Source organism: Protomyctophum parallelum (assembly GCF_964188405.1).
Source record: "Protomyctophum parallelum genome assembly, chromosome: 5".
Lineage (NCBI taxonomy): Eukaryota > Metazoa > Chordata > Actinopteri > Myctophiformes > Myctophidae > Protomyctophum > Protomyctophum parallelum.
The window spans coordinates 25,040,843-25,064,901 of record NC_139702.1 but is presented as its reverse complement, the minus strand read 5'-3'; the positions used below and the strand labels follow the sequence as shown (position 1 = coordinate 25,064,901).

The 24,059-nt window shown below is 43.4% G+C and overlaps 1 protein-coding gene across 1 annotated transcript in view; it reads right to left on the bottom strand.

The window, feature by feature from the left end:
• Window positions 1-1,074, bottom strand: part of LOC310858275 (scavenger receptor cysteine-rich type 1 protein M160-like) — a gene marked incomplete at both ends in the record, with an annotated part of 36,987 nt that extends 35,913 nt beyond the window's left edge. The window contains 2 exons of the mRNA XM_083764381.1: window positions 75-276; window positions 1,021-1,074. Of these exons, the coding sequence (XP_083620507.1) occupies window positions 75-276; window positions 1,021-1,074 (256 nt within the window). The remainder of the gene's footprint in view (window positions 1-74; window positions 277-1,020) is intronic.
• Window positions 1,075-24,059: the final 22,985 nt, after the last annotated feature.

The following is a 24,059-nucleotide window of genomic DNA, read 5'->3' as shown; positions in this document are numbered from 1 at the left end:
AACTATATTTTTGGATTATTATAGAGAAACTATATTTTTGGATTATTATTCTATCCCAAAGTGCAGCTTGTTACCTGAGCATTTCAGTCCAACAGTCTTGTCAGGTGAGCAGGTGTTTCTAGTTGAATTTGAGGTTCCACAGTCCAGGAGAACAGACTCGTTGCCTTGACACTGGAACTCTTTGGTCCACATTGGAGCCTCCACCGCTCCATACAGCGCCCCCTGGAGGACTGAAGGAGCGCCACAGCCAATCTCCCTACAGACCACCTCTGCATCCTGCTGGTCAAAAGCATCTTCACACACTGAGACCCACGACTGGTTAGACTTCACCTCCACTCTGCCTGAACACGAACTTGTCCCATTCACCAACCTCACAAACTCTGACGAGAGAGAGAGAGAGAGAGAGAGAGAGAGAGAGAGAGAGAGAGAGAGAGGGGTATTAACACATCAGAGAGATAGGCCTACTGTCATGGCAGCTTGACTGGCTGTCTGTTCTGACTCTTCTGTTTCTGTCTTTTTAGGTTGGAACTGCCATTCCACATCCAGGGAGGTGTGTCCTGGCAATTACCTGGCTGGTCTCCATCTGGCAATCACCTGGCTGCTGGCTGTCTACAAATACCTGCTGTGACGGCACGCAGTGCTCAGTGCTAGTTCCTCCTTCGGCCAGTGCACCTCTGTGCTTTATGCACTAGGTCAGTTGTATTCTGTGAAGACTTAAGAACCTATTCCGCTCCTTTACTGGCCTGCTTCTAATTCTTGGTCTCCTTCCTCAGTGCCTGCCTGCCAGCCTGACCACCTCTCCATGCAGCTCCCAACCGAAGACCTAAGTATTCTGCTTTTGGAAACTTGGACTTGAGTTAATTTTTGCCTTGAAAGTTTTGGAAGACCTACTGTGTTTTTGAGTAAATAAATACTCTGGATTTTTGGCATTATACGATGTTTCCTTGTCTCTGTCTACATTTGGGTTCCCAACTTCCCTGTCTGCCTTGACACCTACTGTACTTGCTGTATTAATATTACCTGCACAGACAACACCAGCATCTTCTTCGTGACCACAATTGTGGTCTCCCACATGTGTGCCCTCATGTGTGCAGAGTGCAAGCTCTGATTCAAAGCCTGTGCAGTGGACATCATCCATCCAGATTTGCCCACTGCCTGGTCCAAAACGAGTGCTATGTGGAGTTGACAGCGCCTGGCCACAACCTAACTGTCTACACACAACCCGGGCATCATTCATGTCCCAGTAATCATCACACACTGTCCCCCACTCTCCACGGAAGTAGATCTCTACTCTGCCAGAGCAGGTGCTCTCTCCGTTTACCAGTCGAATGTCTCCCTCTGGTGTTTGCTTGTCGGAGTTTTCTGTGGAAAGTAAACATTTGCATTACAGCTAGATATGTCTCTAAACAAAAAAAGAAAAGACACACAGACAGGACAGGCGTAGAAAATCTAATCAACTACAGAGACACTTGCTGCGACTCGCACACACAACGAGAGAGAGAGAGAGATTGTATTAATATTACCTGCACAGACAACACCAGCATCTTCTATGTGACTACAATCGTGGGATGCCAACCCGCGATGCGTGCACCGTGCCAGCTCTGACTCAAAGCCTGTGCAGCTGACCTCATCCAACCAGATGGGCCCACTGCCTGGTCCAACATTTGTGCTTTGTTGAGTTGACAGCGCCTGGCCACACCCTAACTGTCTACACACCACCCGGGCATCTTTGATGTCCCAGTTATCATCACACACTGTCCCCCACTCTCCATGGAAGTAGATCTCTACTCTGCCAGAGCAGTTGTTTCCTCCGTTTACCAGTCGAACGTCTCCCCCTCGTGGTGGCTTGGCAGTGACATTCATCCATCCCGGAAGGGATGTGGCCGGAGGTGTTGTAGATGTCATGGAGTTTCCTGTAGAAATTAGGCATGTTTTTGTCTTTATTGTTTAAACATGCATGTGTACAACTATACAATGCCCCTCCATCTCAACCGCAGACTATTTGAGATAACAACTAGAACTGCACTCTGTCGAGTGCATACTTGCACACTAGTAGGCCATGAATGGCCAACTAGTGCGCAAGCAGAGTGCGCAAGTACTTTCGACCGCTATAAACTGTCAAATCTCAGTATCTCTGTGAAGGAACGTTTAAAATTTCTAATTATTAGGTGTAAAAAACATATCGTCATTGCGTCACCATCGAAAACCAATTACACTCTGGCATTGGGTCCTTTAATCCACAAATTTCTTACGTCATCATTGAGAGCTAGTTATACATAATACTATGTACATGTATGTAATTTGATTAGTGGTATACTATGGTTACTTTGCGCCGTACGCACCGTCCCAGCCGTCCCGCCACTTTTGATGCGTATGCAGCGTCCCAGCAAATTGTGCCTCATACAGCAGTGGTGCCAGATTACATACATGTATACACAGGAGCATTACCTTTAATCCTCCAAACACTAAAACATATCGTCATTACGTCACCATCGAAAACCAATTACACTCTGGCATTGGGTCCTTTAATCCACATATTTCTTACGTCATCATTGAGAGCTAGTTATATATTACTATATATATGTGTCATTTGTAAGTTGATTAGCGGTATACTGTGGTTACTTTGCACCAAAAACTGTCCCAGCCAACCCGCCACTTTTGATGCGTATGCACCGTCCCAGCAAATTGTGCCCGATACGGCAGTGGTGCCAGATTACATACATGTATACACAGGAGCATTACCTTTAATCCTCCCAACACTAAAACATATCGTCATTACGTCACCATCGTAAACCAATTACACTCTGGCATTGGGTCCTTTAATCCACATATTTCTTACGTCATCATTGAGAGCTAGTTATACATATACTATATATGTATATGTAATTTGTAAGTTGATTAGCGGCATACTCTGGTTACTTTGCGCCAAAAACCATTCAGCCAACCCGCCACTTTTGATGCGTATGCACCGTCCCAGCAAATTGTGCCTGATACGGCAGTGGTGCCAGATTACATACATGTATACACAGGAGCATTACCTTTAATATCCTCCCAACACTAAAACATATCGTCATTACGTCACCATCGAAAACCAATTACACTCTGGCATTGGGTCCTTTAATACACATATTTCTTACGTCATCATTGAGAGCTAGTTAGATACACACCATGTAATCTGGTCCCAGCAAATCAGGCACAATTTGCTGGGACGGTGCATACGCATCAAAAGTGGCGGGTTGGCTGGGACGGTGCGTACGAGCCGGTCGAAACTATTACTTGCGCGCTCTGCTTGCGCAAGTAATAAAGGAGGCTAGAACCTTGAACCTCGATGTTATGGGCCGCTATGCTCGATAAGTTTATTGATACCGGTTCTCAATGTATTTATTACAGGTGATTAGAGCAGTACAGAAATTCATAAAAGCATGCAAGTAGTTTCCGATATGGAATAACAAATTTACAATCGCATATGGGGGGAAACCATTCACTAACACGAGCTGCACAGCAGTGAGCTGGATGCCATCCTACCTGGAGGGGAGAGAACAGATGGTGGAGGTGAACGGAACACCCCACCCCCCCCCCCTCCCAGTGAGCTGTGGCGTTCCACAAGGAAGCATACTTTACTGTTCCTAATAATAATCGTTTACATATATTATATGTAAACAAATGATATGTTTACATATATATGTAAACGACATGACATCAGCGTGTGACTGCAACTTGTTCCTGTTCGGGCCCCGAACAGGAAGGCCCTCAGCTCTGAACTCTGGCTCGCTGATAACACCTGGGAAAAAAACTGAATCCATTCTCGTTGGATCACATTTTAATCTCAGCAAGGCAGATGACTTCTTGGTTAGCGTTGGTGACAATATCATCACCTACCTTCCTAGGTTCCATCCTGGAGGCAAATCTTTCCGATGATAAAATGGCCACCAACGTAACTAAATAAAGTCAACCAAAGAACAAGATTCCTATCTCGTCAACCTCACACCTTGAAGACCCTAACAGGAGCCCTTGTACAAGTTTTCTTTGACTGCATGCACCTGGTACCACAGCACCTCAAAGGCCCTCAAAACAAGGCTCCAGACTGTTTTTTGTTGCGACCACAGGTCGCAGTTACTGTAGTATGAAAACTGTCACACTTCCTGTACTCGCTTTGCCTGCAGTGCTTACATAGCTTTCTATGTTGTTTTTGGCAGCAAATTTTGATTTTAGTTTTAGTCGTCTCTTGAAAAGTTTTCAGTTAGTTTTAGTCACATTTTAGTCACCTGGAATGTCTTGGTGTTAGTCTAGTTTTAGTCGACTAAATGTCATAAGACTTTAGTCGACTAAATCTACAGTTGATTTAGTCGACAAATTTTTATTTCGGCGGGCCTTGATGACGTCGTAATGGCTGATTTTACACTACAAGCGATCTTCAAGCTCACAATGCGTCGCGCGTGAGCTTGTAGATCGGCTATTTTCAGCATGCAACAACGTGTAAAATGACTTATACTGGATCTCTAGTCCACAAGTCCCTTCCTAACATTTTAGTCTAGTTTTTATTTGTTGACGAAATTGTCAGTATATTTAGTCTTGGTTTTAGTCATCATAGCTTAGTTTTAATTTAGTTTCCATTTAGTTTTCCTGAGTGGAAAAAGGTAGTCGACAAACATTTTTCGTCTTAGTTTTAGTCGACGAAAACAACACTGCTATGGGCCAACCATAGAGAGTGCTTGCCTGTAATGCACTTCTGTTACGCTATACGCTCACTTCCGTTATGCTTGCCTGAAACGCTAAGCTGTTAGTGGAGGGCCAAAAGCCCCAAAAGTTGACTATACCCCTCCCCGAGGTATAACAAATCGGGACATAGTTTTTTCATATTTTAGGATGTCCCCTTCATGAAATGATTTGTCCCGAGATTTACTTTTACTGCAAAGGTCATGAAATTGATCCATGAAGTTACTCACCATATAGGTAAAAAAAAACGCCTAACCTGAAAGATGGAGTTCCCCTTCACTCCTTTGCCATTTTCTACCTGTTGCTTGTTTTTACATCATACTTGCACAGATTGTCTACAGGTAGTGTCCCTACAACCCACAGCAATCAGAATGCAAATATTTGGTTCTATGTTGAATCAGCAGCCTTTTATATAGGACTTTCTATAGGCGGAATTTACATTTCTGAGGATTGTTCCCTTGTAATCCTGATTCCTAGTGATACTCTTCTTTAAGGGGCAGTATAGGGACAAATATTTCATTACTTTGACTTGTCCTCTTCATGAAATGGATGGCCAGAAGTTCTGCTTTTACTGCAAAAGTCATGAAAGTCTTCAATAAAGTGATTTAACAAAAAAGAGCAGAAACATCCCCACAAGTTAATCATGCACCATGTTCCACTAACTGGTTGGATTTACATAATATTTTCTCTACATGTGCAACACTCAAATGCAGACCACTATACACCTGTGGCCTGGGTCATGTGTCATTCTTAATGACAAATAATCAATCCACAGTTTATTTCTCATTTTCATTTATTCATTTCCAAATCAACAACTATTTTGAATAGTGTGAGAGGGACTGAGCAATGTATTTATTATGTAAATTGTTCAGCAGGTTGAATTAGTCACAAGCATTAGGACAGTCCATGTAAACCCAGGAGCAATATTCTGTGCAGTGCAATCCCACAGACAGACATTGGCACTTTCTACTTTGACTGCAATCCTTATCATTGCAGTAGAGATGGGTGAGATCTCTTACTGCTTTTGGTGCAGGCTCTTTTTTGAACAGGACAGGCTGCAGTGATGCATCATCCTTTAGCACCCAGCCCTTCCCAACTGGATTCCACAGAAGGGGTTTGGTGACATGTGGCACCATATACCAGTTTGGTACATAGCCCGTTGAACGTGCTGTCCTCAGTGGGAGGCAGATGTGAGACTGGCATGTCTGTCGTTGATGCAAGAATATGACGGAGCTCATCCAGACTGGAACATGGCTGGCCTTTTGCCTTCTTTTTTAGGCCGTAGAGAGTGAGGGCATATTGTCTTGCACCTGTTAAAGCCTCTGGCAGACTATCTGTCAAGCCAAAGGTTCTCAGACCTTGAAGCTCATTTATGTGTTTCTCCAGCTTGTTAAAAGCTGTGGTTTTGCCTATTCTGAACAGGCTGCTCGTTGTATCGCACCCGGTCAATGCGTGGCATGCTGGAAGACTCACAAAAAGCTGTTCCCAATTTATCTGAAATAGCAGACACTGGGATGTATCGTTGTCTATCCCCATGACCGGCATGCATGAAAATGGTAGCTGTTCCAAGGAGTCGTCGACTGACATAGTAGATGAGCAACACAAGCACATCAGTATCATCACTTTTCACAATGATTGTGTTGTATTTGTGAGAGAGGTGGATTGCATGCAGTACCATTCTGGTGTCGGCCTCCTCTTGGGTGCTGTACAACTCTGGCAAGCAGCGGACTCCTGTATGGTCAACAATCCTGACCTCCTGGCCATTTTCAAATCCTCCTGCCAATACAATGGAATCTTGGTCTTTGAGTCTTGATTGTGCTCCAATGACGTAGTTAGACACAAACAAGCAAAGGGCTTCTTTGTTACCACAGCTCTGAAGGTACTGTCTATAATTTGGAACGTTTCCTGTGCCTGTGATATGATGTGTTTTGCGGTCTGTTACGTTTCCTCTTCTCTCCCTCTCAAGACACTTGATTGACTGTGGATTATCATATCGATCAAAAACTATGGTGACACAGTTTACATTCTGACTTTGATTCAGTAGAGAGAGAATTTTCCGCAACACACTCTCCAAGATCATTGAATGTTTGAAATCCAGAATCATTCAAACTCTGCAACATGACCATGCCATCTATGATATGAGCAGATGGTGAAGCAGCATCTGGCAAGTGATTTCCATCTTCAACAGTAGCCTCCAGTTTCTTTGCCAGTGTTGCTTTGGCAGTTTTCCGCATACTTCCATCATCGTGAAAGAGAGAAGGTGGAACAGCAGCCAGCTCATGGGCTAACACATCCTCCATACATACTTCTCTTTGTTTAGACACTGCCAACAATCTTCTGAAGAGGATGTCTGAATCCATTGCAATCTGTCCTTTTGTTTTAGAAGTCAATGTCTTCCTCATATCAGCAAAGGTGGCTGAACACTTTCTGGACTCTGGAGCCCAGAAACTTTTAGATTTGACTTCTTTGACCAACCGTTCTTCAATGAATGTCATGCTCTGCTTCTTTCCATCTTCAATGAAGTTTGACAACTCTTTGGAAACTTTATCTGATGCCAGCTGCCCGGTTGCAATGTTAATGAGCATGTCAGGAACGGTGTCTAAGTCAAATGGGTTTTGCCTTTCTTCCATAACCTCCATGATTTATTCCACATCTTTCTCATCCCGATCCATCCTCGATGCTCCATGCTCATGACGAGTTTCCGGATGTTGTGAATTATCATCACAGAGTAGCTTCATAGCATTCACATACTCTGCAGTCTTGTGCCTTGTCATGAGCCATCTTGTGAGAGCGCCTTTTTTTAGTGTGTATCCTACTACTCCACCTTGGCTCTTCCCTTCACGATTCACACTTTGCTCCAGTGCTTGGTCTGTGGAGACACAGTTGAAGTTTTTGCCCTCTGATTGGCGGACAACAAAACCCCCTTCTTTTAGGAATTGATATTCCTCTGGTCTCTCTTTTTCAAGGGCTCTCATTTCTGCCACATACAGGGGAAGATATTTTGAGTAGTTGGACCTTCCCGCTGCTCTGAGCCATGGCAAAGCATCACACATGCATCTCAGATGCATTTCAAAGTCGGCACTACGCTCTGCACGGATCATTTTCAACAAAAGGTCTGCTCCTTCCATGAACCTCAGCCAGTATGCAAATGTTGCCGATTGTTTGCTTCCAATTTCAGAAAACTCCTCAATCACACTCTGAATGGCATCAATATGCTTCATCTCTAAATCGTCCACCAGATGCTTTGCTGATCCCTTGTTCTTTGCCTGAAAGGCATGTTGAATGTCTCTCAGGTGTTGCTCCATCTCACGTGAGATCAGTGTCCGGCCCTGTTTGGTTAGCCATGATGTAATTTCCTTCCAGAAGAGGCGAAACAAAGCCTCCAGGGTGAGTTTGATGCATCGAACTCCACGTGACAATTGTTTTCCCTGGATCAGTTGTCGCGCAGTTCCTTCAGCATACACATCCGATTCAACCATCATGGAAAGGAGTCCACCATCTCCATATAGTTTCCCAATACTGGCGATGTATGCCATCGTGATGTGCATGCCACCAAGTCTCATAGTGACCCTGCCCTCCAATGATTGGGGCTTAATTGGCCCAAAGTATTTGTTGGGCTTTGCTATAAATAGCCAAATCTGCTGTCACAAAAATATGACTCTGCCCCAATTTTGATGCTAACTCCACTAGGTTTAAGAGTGATGTGTAAATTGTTGAAAGGTCTGTTGAGGGGCACGGTGGCACTGTTGGTAGTGCTGTCGCCTCACAGCTAGAAGGTCCTGGGTTCGATTCCTGCTCGGGCGCTGTGGGTGCTGGCGGCGTGTTTCCTCTCCGCGTCATCAGTGCCCATACCCGAAGGCGGGGTTGGCGAAAGGGCCTTTCTGTGTGGAGTTTGCATGTTCTCCCCGTGTCCCCTAGGGTAGGTACCCTCACAAAAACATGCAGTAATCCTGGTCTCTAAACTGCCTCCCCCTGGCCAGCCGGGACGCCTGATGGCGGGGAAAGGAACTGGTTGGAATAAAGTGCTCCTTCCACGCGCTATATCCAACCAGGGAAACTCCCCCCTGTCAGGTGTAAAGGAGCAACTTGGATGCTCAAGCATGAAGGAAGCATGAGTTAAGTCCGTTGCTCTCCCTAGGTTGGCGGAGGGTGTGTAGAGACACAGGGGTGAAAAATGGGTTACAAAGTTGTGGGACAAAAAATATAAATTAAAAAAAAAGAAAAAAAAAGAAAGGTCTGTTGGAGGTGCTCTCAAGAAAGGCATGTACTTCACAGTTGTTAATTTACATGTTGGTGAACTGACAAATTCATTGAAAGCCGACCATGCTGGGATACTCTGCGGACCTTCCTTCATTATCCTGCTCATTTTCCAAGCTGCGTCTCTTTTTGCAGGTTGAAAATGTTGTGAATTCTCCGCCTTGTCAATGCCTGGAGGCTCAGGTCGTACTGGAGGCTTTTGGTATCTGGAATTGGTGAATGATAGAACATTAATTAAACATTCTAATGTAATTTCATGTAGGCCTACATACTGTGTATTTGAAATATTTAGTGAGTTGTAATGTATTTCCCAGTACTTACCTCTGAATGACATCTTCATTGACATCATAGGTGTCCAAGGCATTCAGGGATTTCTCAGGAACTCGGAAGATGCGGTCAACATCAGCAGAGTTGTCACCACATGTATAGACAACTATTGCCATGGCATGAGTGGTGTTTTTCCCATCAAGTGTTTCCTCATTCTGATTGAAATTGTCTATTGCTGCATGAATAGGTACATGAAACCCCTGTCATCCTTCTGTATTTATTTTGATCTGGTCTGCAGCAACAGACGTGAGGAACTGTCTCACTTCTTTATAGGACACACTATGACCCAATCCATGCAACTCGTTAATGATAGTTTTGCTTCCAAACTCATAGTGTACAAGAATGGCCAGACCAAGTGTTATGGGGGTAGAGATTTTGCAGCTTTGTGCAATGATATTGTGACAAATGTGGCAGTTTTTGCCTTTGTTCCTCTGTCTCTTCATGGGTCTGAGCAGCTTGGAATGATTTTTCATCAACACACCAATGTATGAAATCATACAATGGATTTGGCACGAAGTCACAGCAGTGTGAGAAAGAGAGGTCATCACTGCTTGCATACTATTTGGGGTTTTGATGAACACTTTCCATTGCTTTCCTTATAATTCCTGATTCTCTGTGTTTGATTAACCGTTAGATTCTCATCCATGTTCAACACATCACATTCAGTGGGGTCACATTCATTGTCATTTTGGTCCAGGGTTGAAGCTTGCTTCATAGCATCACCTATGGGCATCATATGTGAGCATACAAGGTCTGAAAATCCTGAGCACTTCACAAACACCAGTTTATTGCCATAATGCCTGGTCAGCCTTTCTTTCACCTTCCAGGATGTGTACCTCCCTGGCTCGTCGACTGCATGGTCTTGGAGATTCTTTCGATATGTTTCAGTGAGAGAACTTAGACATGACACGGTCATTCTTTTTGATAACACAGTGTTGTTTATTTCCTTTGATAACTCAGCAAATGCTTTGTCATGGGCAGTTTGTGGGTCTGACAAAGACTTGCGTTTGGCTGCTTCAATATTTCTTGCTGCAATATAACGTGCAAGACAGCTCCGATGATATTTTGCATAATTTGCAAAAAGATCTGGGTGAGCAAGCATCCGTGAGCAAGCATCTTTGTACTACCCCTTATAGAAGATATCACCAGGATTACAAGGGAGCATTCCTCAGAAATGTAATTTCCGCCTATAGAAAGTCCTATATAAAAGGCTGCTGAATCAACATAGAAACAAATATTTGCATTCTGATTGCTGTGGGTTGTAGGGACACTACATGTAGACAATCTGTGCAAGTTTGATGAAAAAACAAGCAACAGGTAGAAAATGGCAATTTCTGTTGGATTATATAGCATTTGATACAGACTTATAGCATGTTATGTAGACAGCACTGTAATTGTATTGTATGTAGTCATAGCACGCCATAGTACACATATATAGCATAGTAGTAAAGATGTATAGTTTATATGTATAGTGTATGTATAGTTTCACTATATAAATATTCCACTGTTACTTTCTTAGCTTACGCATGTTTCATGATAAATGCTTTTTATGTGATGTATTCCCATGCTTTGTTCTTGCTTAAATGTAAATCGCTCTGGATTAAGAGCGTCTGCTAAATGCCTAAATTGTCTGCTAAATGCCTAAATTGGTTTTCTTGGAACTCCATCTTTTAGAGTAGGCGTTTTTTGCCTATGTGGTGAGTAACTTCATGGATCAATTTCATGACCTTTGCAGTAAAAGTAAATCTCGGGACAATTCATTTCATGAAGGGGACATCCTAAAGATATGAGGAGGGAGGGGTACCTCGAAAACTAAGCCTCTTTTTGAGGGTTTGGCCCTCCACTATGTCACGCGAAGCTGTCAAAGCGGAGCGCTATATGCGACCTCCCGCATTAAACCAGGAATTGTCCCATCACGACTTTCTCTGTATATACAATATAGCTAACTCGTCGACTCTCTTAGTTACATCAATATTGTTCTTATAAAATTGTTGGTTTGTGCCTAAGTATTAAGATTATAAGGATCGTTTTTGTCAATTTGACTGCCAGGGACTTCCCATGCAGACACACACACACACACACACTGGCGACACGCCACTACACACACACGCACGGCCGATATTTGTTAAATGTTTCGGGACATTTAATATCGCTGAGACAGTTTATTTATTTTTCCTTATATGAGACTTAAAATGAAACTTCTACAGCCCTGCATGGACCAGGGGATGAGCGAGTGACATCAGGACTTCGGTAGAGATGTCACTGTCTGTCCGCTCCGCTGTCGCGCTGACATAATGAAGTGACATTATTCCGATAGAGTGTCTCAGCCCTGCGGTCGCTTCTCGCCTTGGCTTTAAGGCGTCTTACTGGTTATATAGAAGTGTATATTTGTAATGTCTCTAAATGTTCTGATGAATTGAAAATGGTGGACCCTGTTGTAAACAAGTGTAATGCTGTATCATGGTGTCGTTCACAGTAACAGTTTTTGTATTGACTTGTGCGTACCCATTCTGCATACTGTTAATAGAAATTGAAATCAATCAATCAATCAATTGAAATCAATCAATCAATTGCAATCAATCAATCAATCATTCATATGCTCAATTAAACTCTCAGGGGTCATTTATATACCGTCCGTCTGCAATTCGTATTTTGTGAAATGTCAATAGAAATGTACTGAGGGTTAACAAGTGCCCTAGAAAAAGTGCCCTTCTGGGCACAGGTCTCCACCAGGATAGGAATGTAGGACATTGCAGCTTGCCTTCATCTGGTGGTTGGATAAAAGGGCAACAAAAGTAAATAAAAACACTTTTCGGCCAGTTATAGCGCCACCTTGAGGCTGAGTTGAAATTGTTCATGTGGCATTTCGTCCTCTGCCTAGTGGGAATGTGGGTGCACAATTTCACGGAAATCACGTGATGTGTTCATGATTTGCAGCATTTTGTTTGAAACTGAGCACTCCTGTGAACTTTGGAAGCCAATCTTAACCAATCAGGATGGAGTCTGAGAAATCTGAAAGACCAGTTTCGTTGAATGGCTCTAGAGAGACTGTGTACCAATTTGCGTGATGTTTGGACAAAATCTGTAGGTGTACTGTGCAAAAACTTGTTTTGCACAAAGTGGCCTCCTGGTGGCGCTATAACAGGCCGTTCTGGAAAGTTTGGGGCATCGTTGGCATCTAGGGAGTGTGTGTGCAAAATTTGGCATCGACCGGGTTAACGGTGGCCGAGATTAGCTGCTCACGGACACACACACACACGGACGGACACACGGACGGACGGACAGAGTGCAAAACATACTCTCCCCCCATGCCTTCGGCCTGGTGGAGACAATAACAGGGCTGTATAGATGTAGGCCTACCTGTAGATGGCGCACTGTGGTCCTGCAGTGGATGGTCCGTGGATGGGACCACCTGCGATGGGTTGGCCATTGAATGCCAACTTCCACTGCACACTGGCAAAGGTTGATGGTTTATTCGGGTGTAAGAAATTGTACATACTGTAGAGTTTGCAATGATAATAATGTAGGAAAGTGAAGATTTGTATTTTAATTTATTGTATTTGACCACAAGTTGAGAAACAATGCAGTAAATGACGTGGTGACATATGATGACGCGTCAATGTTGTCAATTACTGGCAAGTCGGACGTCAAGCATTTCCACAGAAAAGGGAGGTAGAATCTCAAGGGAAACTCTACCGGATTGCCTGGTTGAGTCATTATAAGGAAATGTGGCCATAATTAACTGCATGTGTCCTGCATGTGTCTGCTCGCTCATACATACAGTAAGTTACAATAGCAACATGATTTTAATATGGAAGGTTAATTTTCCCCCCACACAACACCCATATGATCCCCCCTCCCAACACAACAGCGGTCCCCAGGTTGATTCTCAGTTTAGGGTGGTGGTCCCTGGTTCATAATAAGTTGAAAACCCCTGCTATAGGTGATAAATGGTTGCCACATAGAAAATAACTATAACTATATATATATAAACATTCATTTAAAAGATTCTTACCTTTTGGTAACGTGAGCCCAAGGATGAGTATGAGTATGAGATGCATTGTGTTGGACAGAGAGGTCCAAATAAATGACACCCTGGACAGAACAGTTATAGCTTTTAATATGCCTGTGAAGCAATGGAAGGGGGTGTGACAGTATCAAAGTGCATTTGAGAGGATGTGATGAAACAGTTACAATATAACGTAGATAAAACTGTACACCGTTGCAGAATAAATGTACTGTTGTGACCAGCTCACTGGTATAGAAATATCTATCATACATTTACAAGTTAGTGTATTATTTAGAAGTCCAGTAAGTAACTTCTTCCTTATTATCTATAGATAATAAGGAAGAAGTTACTTACTGTACTGCTAAATAATAAATCTGCAGAGGTATATGGCTGTAAAGAGGAGGGAGGGGTGTGATTATGGGCTAAGGTGAGATTCTTTCTCTATTGCAGGGACGGCTATGTCCTCTCTGGTGGACGCTTATAGCCCCCACAAACCCAATTGACTGACTTCTATGTAAACCAAACTTCACAAACTAAATAGCCAGCCCGACTAAATAGACCCCCCGAGTCACAATCGTCTGGAGCCGTCTATTGTACCTCTATTGTACCTTTATGAAGTTGACAAGCCTGTTGTTTTCCCTCTTAAAGGGATAGTTCACAATTTTTTAACTTAAGTTGTATGGAAACTGTATTCATTGATTGCCCGAGTCCCGCGTGGTGGGAGTTCAACTAAATCAACGAATCAAATGATTCCCGAGTGCGGCACGGCTGGCAAGAGATGGGTCAAATGCGGAGAACAAATTTCACTGCGGTAACGTGTGTGACACATTGTACGACTTTGACTTTGACTTTCTGCTCTGGTTTTGGTGAATATTGATTAGTTCCGGTCATGTTGTGGGGGGCACACTGGGGCCACGCATTACAAGTAAATTAATCCACAAAACCATAGCATCATTTGAATTGTTGACCAATTTCTAAAATATTATAGCGCAACTTTTGTTCAACATTGACCCCTCTATCACATGGAACTGTTATTTAGGCGTAGTGATATATGGACATAAAAGACAACAAATCTTTGATGGGAAAATTAATCAACTATTCATTGATGAAGAAACTATTCATTGGTGAAGAAAGGGAACTTGGAAAGACCCTTTTTGACAAACCACAAATCATTTGACTAGAATCCTTTCCAGCAGAAAGAGAACTGAGAAAAATAAATAAGGAACTGACATCTCAGCCACTATACGTATTTGTGTGCCATACATGGAACTGGATAGAGCTCTCTCATCATTATTCTATTGTAAGTATTTGTCTCATAAGCAAGAACTGAACAGTGAAGAAATAACCTTGCGGAAAAAACCCACACGTCAGCAGACTATATCTGAGAAAAATAAATAAACTAAGGAAGTGAAATTTGTGCAACCCTCAGAATGTTAATTTTGTATTGTGTGATGTGCATTAGACTTTTTCCCACAATTACATATATATATATATATTAACTATTACCTATAGTTTCTGGGTTCGATTCCCACCGGGATGATGGGGGTGTGTTCTCTCCTCCGCATCATCGGTGCCCACTGCCCATACCCTAGATGGGTTTGGCGAAAAATCAGCTTGGACTCCTCATGCGTATAAGGAAGCATGAGGTCAGTCCGCTGCCCCCACAGGTTGGCAGAGGAAGTGTAAGCGCCCAGGATTACTTTAGATAATTGACACAGGGTGAAAAATTGGGTTACAAATTGGTGGGGAAAAAAATAATTTGAACAAAAAAAGAAAGCAGGTGTGTTTGCCTTGACACCTTACAAGGGGGCTTAATGAATCGTTCGAAAAACACACATTTGTTTTATTTATGCAGACTTCTTGGATTCCCTTCGACACATTCTCACTCCCAGTGTCATATTGGCTAAGGTTGTCTTTATACGTCACTTTATGTGCGCTCCACTCCAGCTCAGTGGCCTTGTGGTTAGAGTGTCCGCCCTGAGACTGGGAGGTTGGGGTTCAATCCCCGGGCAGGGTCATACCAAAGACTGTAAAAATGGGACGCAGTACCTGCTTGACACTCAGCATCAAGGGTTGGTTTGTCCCTGCGACACACTAGCGTCATGTCCAGGGGGTGTACTTGTACATCAAGCTGCCTTACGCTACATAAACAGGAGATAGCCTCCTGCCCTATGGGCCTCATGGCTCAAGGCTACTTACTATGTGCGCTCCGAGCTGTGTTACATGTTTTTTAAAGAGTCCTATTCCCTTGTCACGTTATCAAGTGACTCATCTTGTTTTGATGTATCGATCCCTTGTGAATCCCCCTGGGGTTGACGTCCCTGCAGGGGGTTTATTCTCTTCCTCTCTTTCACAATGATTACTGTTGTTTGGCTGATGTGATTTACATGTCGTCTCTGTCAGACGTCCAAAGCTGTTACTTTCCAGGATTCAAATACAAATAAATGAATAGCTAAAGCTATAAAAAATTGAATTAAATTTAAAAAAGCTTGTGGATTTGCTTTTGATGCTTTATTTGTGTGATGCCGTAATATGATCAAGTAGGGTGTAGGCCTGTAGGGTGATTTACGAACAAAAACACAAAAAATAATACAAATATAGAGATGAGGTTTCTGCCCGACAGCATGGTATTTCAGTATTTCCACTTCTTGTTCTGTTCTTTGGAGGATGAACATGACTATTAGTGTGATTTGCAAATGCACCTCTCGTGATTATAATGTGATTACAATGGGTAACACTTGTTACACAAATGTTATGCATTTCATGTCTACAGTATAATGCATTATAAACATACTTAAGGCATTATTAATAGCTCTAGTGTATAATCATCATAGTTACAAGAGCTCCTGACTTCACAGTCCAGGGGAGGATTATCCAGGGGCCCCTGAGCTTGAACGTCCGCGTGACCACGAAGAGGCTCAAGGTCATTTGTCCTCATATAATTTACTGCAGTTTCTTAAATGATTGGAGAAAAGAAATCCCATTGACTTACACTATAAAATTATAGTTAAATGTGTTGCGGTTTGCAACCCCCCCCTCTCTCTCACTCTCTCTCTTTAGCAGGCAACAGTGCAGCACTGTCTCTCTCTCTCTGTTTCTGGCAAACAGTGCCCCTACTGGTACTCATTATACTGGTGCTTATTAATGAACACATAGGTGGGTGGGTGAACACATAATATGAAAAAGTATATACAGTACACGCACAGACAAAAAGAAATACATGCCACGCATGCAAGGGAAAAAGTACAAAAAACTGGATGCTGTACCATTGGGCATAGTATCATATCTAGTACTGTATGTCTGTACTCATCCATACACATTCACATGTACACAATATGTAGTCTGATTAACCACGTATGCCCTATTTCATATACGTATGCCATATTTCCGTCGTACAACGGTGTCTTACAAAAATAGGTATACGCAGATCTACAAGCATGCAACATGTCACAGTGTGACCTTGAACTTGTAGATCAGCTATAGCATAATAGCCTATATTAATATAATAATAATCTACAGTATAACTAGTATAATTAGTTATACTGTAGATTAGTTGGATGGACTGTTAAAAAATAATTCCATACTAAAAGGCTTTCTTACCTTTATTTGTAGTTGTTACATCCCCACCAAAGAGGTCCAGGTGTTTTTTTGTGCAAAAACTCCTTATTGGCTATTTCCCCTATAAGCCCTCAATGAATTGCATTGAATTGCATGGGAATTGAACGGGGCTATGGGGTGTTGTGCTAATTCACTTATTTCCATCGAAATAAGTAGTAAAGTGTGCTTGGGATATTATTTACATTATGAAGAGAGGATATATACAAAAACATATAATTTTGAGCGATGGAAATAAGCGAATTAGCACAACACCCCATAGCCCCATTCAGTTCCCATTCAATTCAATGCAATTCATTTAGGGCTTATGGTATAGGGGAAATAGCCAATTAGGAGCTTTTGCACAAACAAAACACCTGGACCTCTTTGATGGGGACGTAACAAGAAAGGTAAGAAAGCCTTTTAGTAGTCTTTGACTGCTCTGAGTTTGGTGTGGAAGGACCTTTAAAGGAGAATTCCATACTTAAAACTGTCAGATTGCACGCTAGCATTTATAGTTTAGCACAAACCAGTCGGCTGATGAAACGAGAGGGACCCATTTAGGCCTGACGTCGAAAAATAAATAAAAAGTTTTCTAAATCATGACAATTTTCTGAAATATTTGAGGGACATTTTAACGGTTTTTCAAAAATAGCAGACTGGCGCGCTATGAACTGAGCTTGTAGATCTGCTATTTTTCAATATCTATAACATAATGTATGTAACCACCAAAATGGGTTCCCGCTCAAAATGGGTTAAGAAACGACGGCTACGGCAGTCCGCTCTGGCAACCAGAAATGGATCAGTGCTCGATAGATTAACCTGCTCGCCGTCGCAGTCCTTTCTACTATAGTATACTGCAGAACCTACACTTCCACGTGTAGTGTCTACAACGCCGTGTCACAACCGTGTTTGTTGAAATTATAGCTGTCATACATTTACACCGATTGCTCCATCACCTCTCTTATGCTGTGTAATGTGTTGGCATGCTCTGAATGAAGGAATAACACTAATACCATAATGTCAAATAATGTCATATTAACCATGTTTATTAAAACGGTTTTAGAATAACACAGAATTGCTCGAGCACCTTCCTCTTTCCACTAGCTGCTGATCATGTCCATCCAGTGCATGTAAGAATTAAGCAATATCGGCAAGTTAGACGGGGTGTAAAAAAAAAGAAGCGTTTATGTTTGACACATGCTGCATAGACATGTCACCATGGGAACCAATGTCGCCGTCGCCTACGGATGTTTGCTTAACGATTTTGACAGCTACGGCGACATAGGCGCGATTCATACTCCTATTTTAGAGCCGAATAAATGTCGGTTCGGCTCTGTAGAGCCTACAATGTGACGTCATTTGAGGTTCGGGGGTGGGTACCGTCCTAAAGTCGGCTCTTCGGTGCTACTGAAAATGTCTGACGAGCCGAAATCAGGCCCATAGCCCCCGTACTTCCGCCTAGCGGAGCCGTCCTGAAAACCGTCGTTGCTTAAAGTCCCTACATTCTTTAGCCTGCAGTGCTGGTTTGGTTTACAGTGTTGCCAGTTCTGCTTATGCGACTTTGGGTTAGTTTTCCTGTAAAATAGCTTAAATATTCATGGTTGCGCGTTGCTTTAGTCTGGGCTTTGTTTCTGAAGTGTAGTTGCTTATTTGGGCTTGCTTTCACAATCGTTTTTGAAAATAGCTGATGTATTTATGGGCTCATGTGGTGAAACTGGTTGCTGGAAACTTGTTTCACTCACAGAATCTGGCAAGGAGTCAATCAATCAATTGGTATAGGACTTGAGAGTTGAGATTGAGACGCTTTCAGACGCTTTTAGCCTTGTTCCCACGCCGACCATCGGTGCTACCTGTAGGCAGCTTTAAATGCAGGACATTTAGGTACCGCCCGCAGGTGAAACACCAGCATTTTAAGCAGATCCCTGAGGTTTCACCTTGTCATTGGGGGCTCCATGCTCATTCATCTGGTGAAATATTGAATGTACAATTGTATTTGAAGTAGTAATGGGGCTCGGATTTGACTGAAGCATGTCCAGCCACAGTGGCCTTGATACCCAAGCCACACCTCCCCTGCAGACTGTAGGCTTAGTATAGTGGGTATGCGCATGTTTAAAGTGAATGGCCCATCGAGTGGCAAAGCAACATGCAAAGTGAGTTTAACATTGTTTAATGTCGTTTAATGCAATCAGATAGGACTTTTCTGTTTGGATGTACGGGCTGTCAAGGTCAGAAAGTAGTTTTTTGCCACTCAGTAGGCGTTCCTGCATAACTTCCTGGTTTGGTGATGATGTCATGCGCATATCCTCTATAGGCCTACTATTTTCTCCTCTGCCTCTTTCCTCAAGGTTTTTTTTAATAGAATCTGATACGAGGTTTCCCCCAACAACGGCGATACAGTCAGACCAGAAGTCATAGTGCAGTAAATGAAAAAAAAAAGAACTTTATTGCATAAAAAGCAATAAACACACTATACTACAGTATAAAAACGAGTCAAACATTGGCCAACATTGTCAATCAAATAATAAAAGGAAAAACATTATGAAAATAGCTGATCTACAAGTTGCCGAGTCAACTTCTACAATTCCAAATGCTTGTCAGGGTGTCAGTGTGGGTTTCCCTAGTTCAAAATAATTATATTATGATTATGTTGGAGGGGTCCGAAAAGGGGGTGAGGGTCTGAAAAGGTTGAGATCCACTGTCATACAGCAGTATAGACTGCTGAAGTCACAGGCTGATCTGACGTCCCAGATTCACAGAGGAGGGACACGGTTCCCATGCGGATCCTGAGATCCAGATGATTAGATCTTTCCTATTAGGCCTTACCTCATCAAGACAGGATTGAGGAAGCTATAGGGGCAGAACAACAGGGCCCGGCTTGTTCTGGGAATAGTGCCATATTAAGCCTGGCAGCGTGTGTGGACGTGCTGTCGGGCAGAAACCTAGTATCTCTACGTTTCAACTTTTGTATGCATGTTTTGTTTTCTGTCAATGTACAGTATGGCCCTGCTATGTGCTTTGTCATACAAACGGAGCAAAGATTGCTAATCTACTAGCTCACATTGTGTCACAATGCAAAGCATTGTGAGCTTGGATAATTCTGACATTTAAAGATGGAGTGGCTTGATTGTTAACTGTTTGTGTTAACGAAGGGTGGGGTTAGAATATTCAAATAGGTCTTCCCTGTGTATTTTTGGTTTCTTCCTGAAATCTGAAAGCCTTTGAGTCGAACGGCCCAATTGAAATACACTACTTTAGTGACATCATGACCCTAACCACTCCCCCATCATCATACAACAGCTGTGGAAGAGTGGAAGTTCAGGCGGATGGTGCTAAAAACGAATTTAATTAACTGGTAGGTGTGGCCACATAAAAACATCATTTTAACACTTTCTGTACACTTTTTCTAGACATAGTACCTGATCAAGATCATGTTTTAGGGGGGGGAGATCACGGCAAATCTGTGGGTTTTGTGGATAAGCTGAATCAATGAAAAGGTATGACTAAACAATAATAATAACGAAGGAAAAGTCAGTTTTGGTCATACAAGGATTTCTGCCCGACACTGACGACATAATTATAAGTATCAGTGAGAGCTTGTTTTGTAAATAAACAAATAGCTGGGCCTGCTTGCAGGGAGGGGAGGGGAGACTGAAGAGGGTGGTGATCTTTCTGGATAGGGTTTAGGGGGGTGAAAGACATATCTATCTCTCTCTGAAAAAATAAATTATAGTGATTTACAAGTATACAGGAGCTGCTTGTAATTAAGAAAAATCACACTCGTGTGAAGTGAGGGGCGTTCTTATCATTGTCCATCATCATACATCACATTCCGTGCTCAGCCAATCAAACCGTCACAAAATGTAATTCCGGCGGCCAATCACTTTTGGCGTCTTCACTTTTCTGCCATCACTTGTATCCTCAATATATGTATACTTTTGCTCATCGCTATGGGGTGATCAGCCAATCATCAGCCAACGTTTGTATTCACACAAACCCTCAAAGCTGAGCCCCCCAAAAAATAAAATGAAAAAAATCAGATGAATGTGAGCAGAAGCCATGAGAAAGCAGCCCAGTGTCTGCGCTGTATAAGACAAGAGGAAGCATGGACTACCGGCAGCTGCTGTGCGTGGGTGTTTCATTCATGTGTTGTTTTATTTGTAATCTGACCAGATTATATCATGACATTCCCTCACTCTCTGTCCATCTCTCTTCTGTCTGTCTCCGTCTCACCTCTTTGAAAGAACAACTGGTTTGAGAAGTTTCCATCTTCTGATTATTCCTGATTTATTCATCATCTTAATTCATCATTATTTTTCCGCAAGGTTACACATCTTATTTGCATGGGGAAAAATAAATGTAGCTCTGTTCTTTTCTCATTAAAGCAGAAAAGAAAAGAAAATATCAACCTGATATGAATGACATCTTCTGTATTTTGTTTTGAATGTGTGTACGTTTCCATTTGTTGCTGTGCTTATTATGTCTCTGCATCACACCTTCCTCCGGTCTGATAACGAAACCACTGCAAGTTGGAGACTCCGTGGAAATGGACCATCGCCCCGGCGACGACCAGGATGTGGAACAGCTGGTGAGAATGGAACCAGATGTCACACTTGCCGGGGAAAAACCTCTCTGGGATCCTCGTGGCGTACAGACACGCTCCCGTGATGTAGAGCAGCGCCATCAGCAGTAGCCAGCCTATCTGACCGATCGCAGTGGCTTTCGTGAAGCCCTCGCTGATGATGAAGTGGGCGGTGGGAACGAGGCCGCTGAGACCCAGAGCGACGAAGACGCCGGCGCGGACCCCTCTGTTCTGCGGCGTGTCGAAGAACTCACACTGTGAGATGATGATGGCGCACAGGCCGAGGACGCAGACGACCGTGATGTAGGTGATGCACCGCTGGGGGGAACAGTAGAAGGCGTAGTAGAGCCACGGGATGAAGGACGACATGATTAGGAACGCTATCCCGCCGTAGTCGAGCCGGGAGAAGACCTTGGCCACCCTCTCGGAGTGGCAGTAGACCGTGTGGAACAGGAAGGAGAAGCACAGGCAGAGGACGGCTCCCAGGAAGAAGGAGCCGAGCACGACCTTCTCCTGCAGTGGCGCCACGAACCACACGTTGTCCCTCAGCATGTAGACGAGCCCCAGACACAGGAAGAACACGCAGCCCAGCAGGTGTGTCCAGATGTTCCCGGTCTCCGTGTGAATCCTGAACATGCTCCCAAAGCAGGCCTTGAACGACGGCATGGGAGGCCGGTGACCGTCAAGAAGGAAGTCGTTGTCTTTCAGCCACTCGGGGAGCATGTCGAAGGAGCGGACACGCCACCGGCCGTCCCACATCTTCTGTACGAAGTCTTCCATTTTGTCCATGAAGCCCTCGTCGCCGCTTCCCTCTCCCTTCGCTTCTCTTTCGTTCTCGTCATCAGCCCCTCTCTGTTTGCCCGCGGAAATCCCCTTGTTGGAACCTGAGGTTGGCGTGCCGTTTGTAGGTAATTCTGACTGGTTTGTGGTTCTGTGGCGGAGCGCGAAGGATGAGCCTTCGGCTTCGTTTTGCTCTCCTCCTTCCAGTTTGGAAGAGGTGGGCCGGTGGGATGGGAATGAGTATAACACCTGGGACCGAGGTACAATCTGAGTGGGCTTTGTGTTTGTAATCTATATATCATTCAGGAGAGTGGGGCAGACTGTCTCTTTCATGTTTGTCTGAGTTCTGTTCGCGGAAAGTATAATTATACAGGATATATATATATATAATGTCGTTCATGTCATATTACGTCATATCACATTCATGACATTATATGGCGTAATTAGTGAGACACAAATGGCACTTGTCATAATATTGCATAATTTGCGTCAGTGCCCAGTGCATTTGCATCTTTGCATCAACTTTGCATGTTACCATGCAGTGCAACCATGCGTGTCGGTACTCGTTGTCACAATGCTTGGAGGCAAGTCTATGACATCAGCACTATGATGTCAGTGGTGTGATGTCATGTCCATACATGAGTGAATAGTTGTCCATACACACAGACCCCTACAGACATAAGACAGGTACCCTGAGGTGGGTTCCCAATGGGCCCTTAACACACAGCACGCGATAAGCATATTAATACGTTCTTTATTAGCCATGCGTCCGATGCTAGACCCATACTAATACGTTTCGAGCACTTTCAATCGTCTTTCTACACACCCGGACAATAGTTCAAACAGCCCCGAGATATCCCACAACACTCCGGTCACTTGATCAACAAAAAAAGGGCGTCTTGTGTGTAGTTGTAGTGTGAGTGTCTGTCGGAACATGGTGGCTGATCTAAAGTCGGTCAGATTCATGTCTCCTTTTCTTCTGCATACTCGAACAAGAAAACTATCACGGATTGTATCGTCCCTCGGCAAACTCGGCGAGGGATGGTGGGCGGTTATTTCTTTATGATGATGATCAACGCTCAGATGGAACAATGCAAATACGTGCTGTTGTGTTACTGGAGGGGGGCAGCAACACTAACCGCCTCACACCAGTCTTTCTACCTCGGAGGAAAACAGCAACACAACCGCCCCTCTGCGAACTCGGCTAGCCGAGTTGGAACTATACACAGTGACAACACGTACATAGATGGATAAATAATGACAACGCATCTTTGCATTGTTTCACCTGCTCACCTGGCGTCTCTGCGATCCATCATCATCATCATCATCATCATCATCATCATCATCATCATAAAAAATAAATGTTACTTTCTCTAATAACAACCTAAAACATGAACCTTGGTTGAAAAAAACTAAAGTTGTCCTTTAAGTTATTAATAAATGTGGATGTCTTCCAACCACCTCAAGCTGAACCTAGACAAGACTGAGCTTCTCTCTGATTTCCAGCTAACTCCTGCCCTATGCGGTGACGTCTGTCCCAACAGCCAGGAACCTTGGTGTTATCCTGGACAGTCAGCTCTCGTTCAAAACACACATCACAGCTGTCACTCGATCCTGTAGATTTACACTCTATAACAGACGACGAATTAGACAGTTCCTCACCCAGGAGTCATCCCAGCTCCTAATCCAGACAACAGTCTTGTCAAAACTTGACTAACTCCCTCCTTACTGGCCTACCGGCATGTGCACTTAAGCCTCTCCAACTGATCCAAAATGCTACAGCTCGCTTGGTCT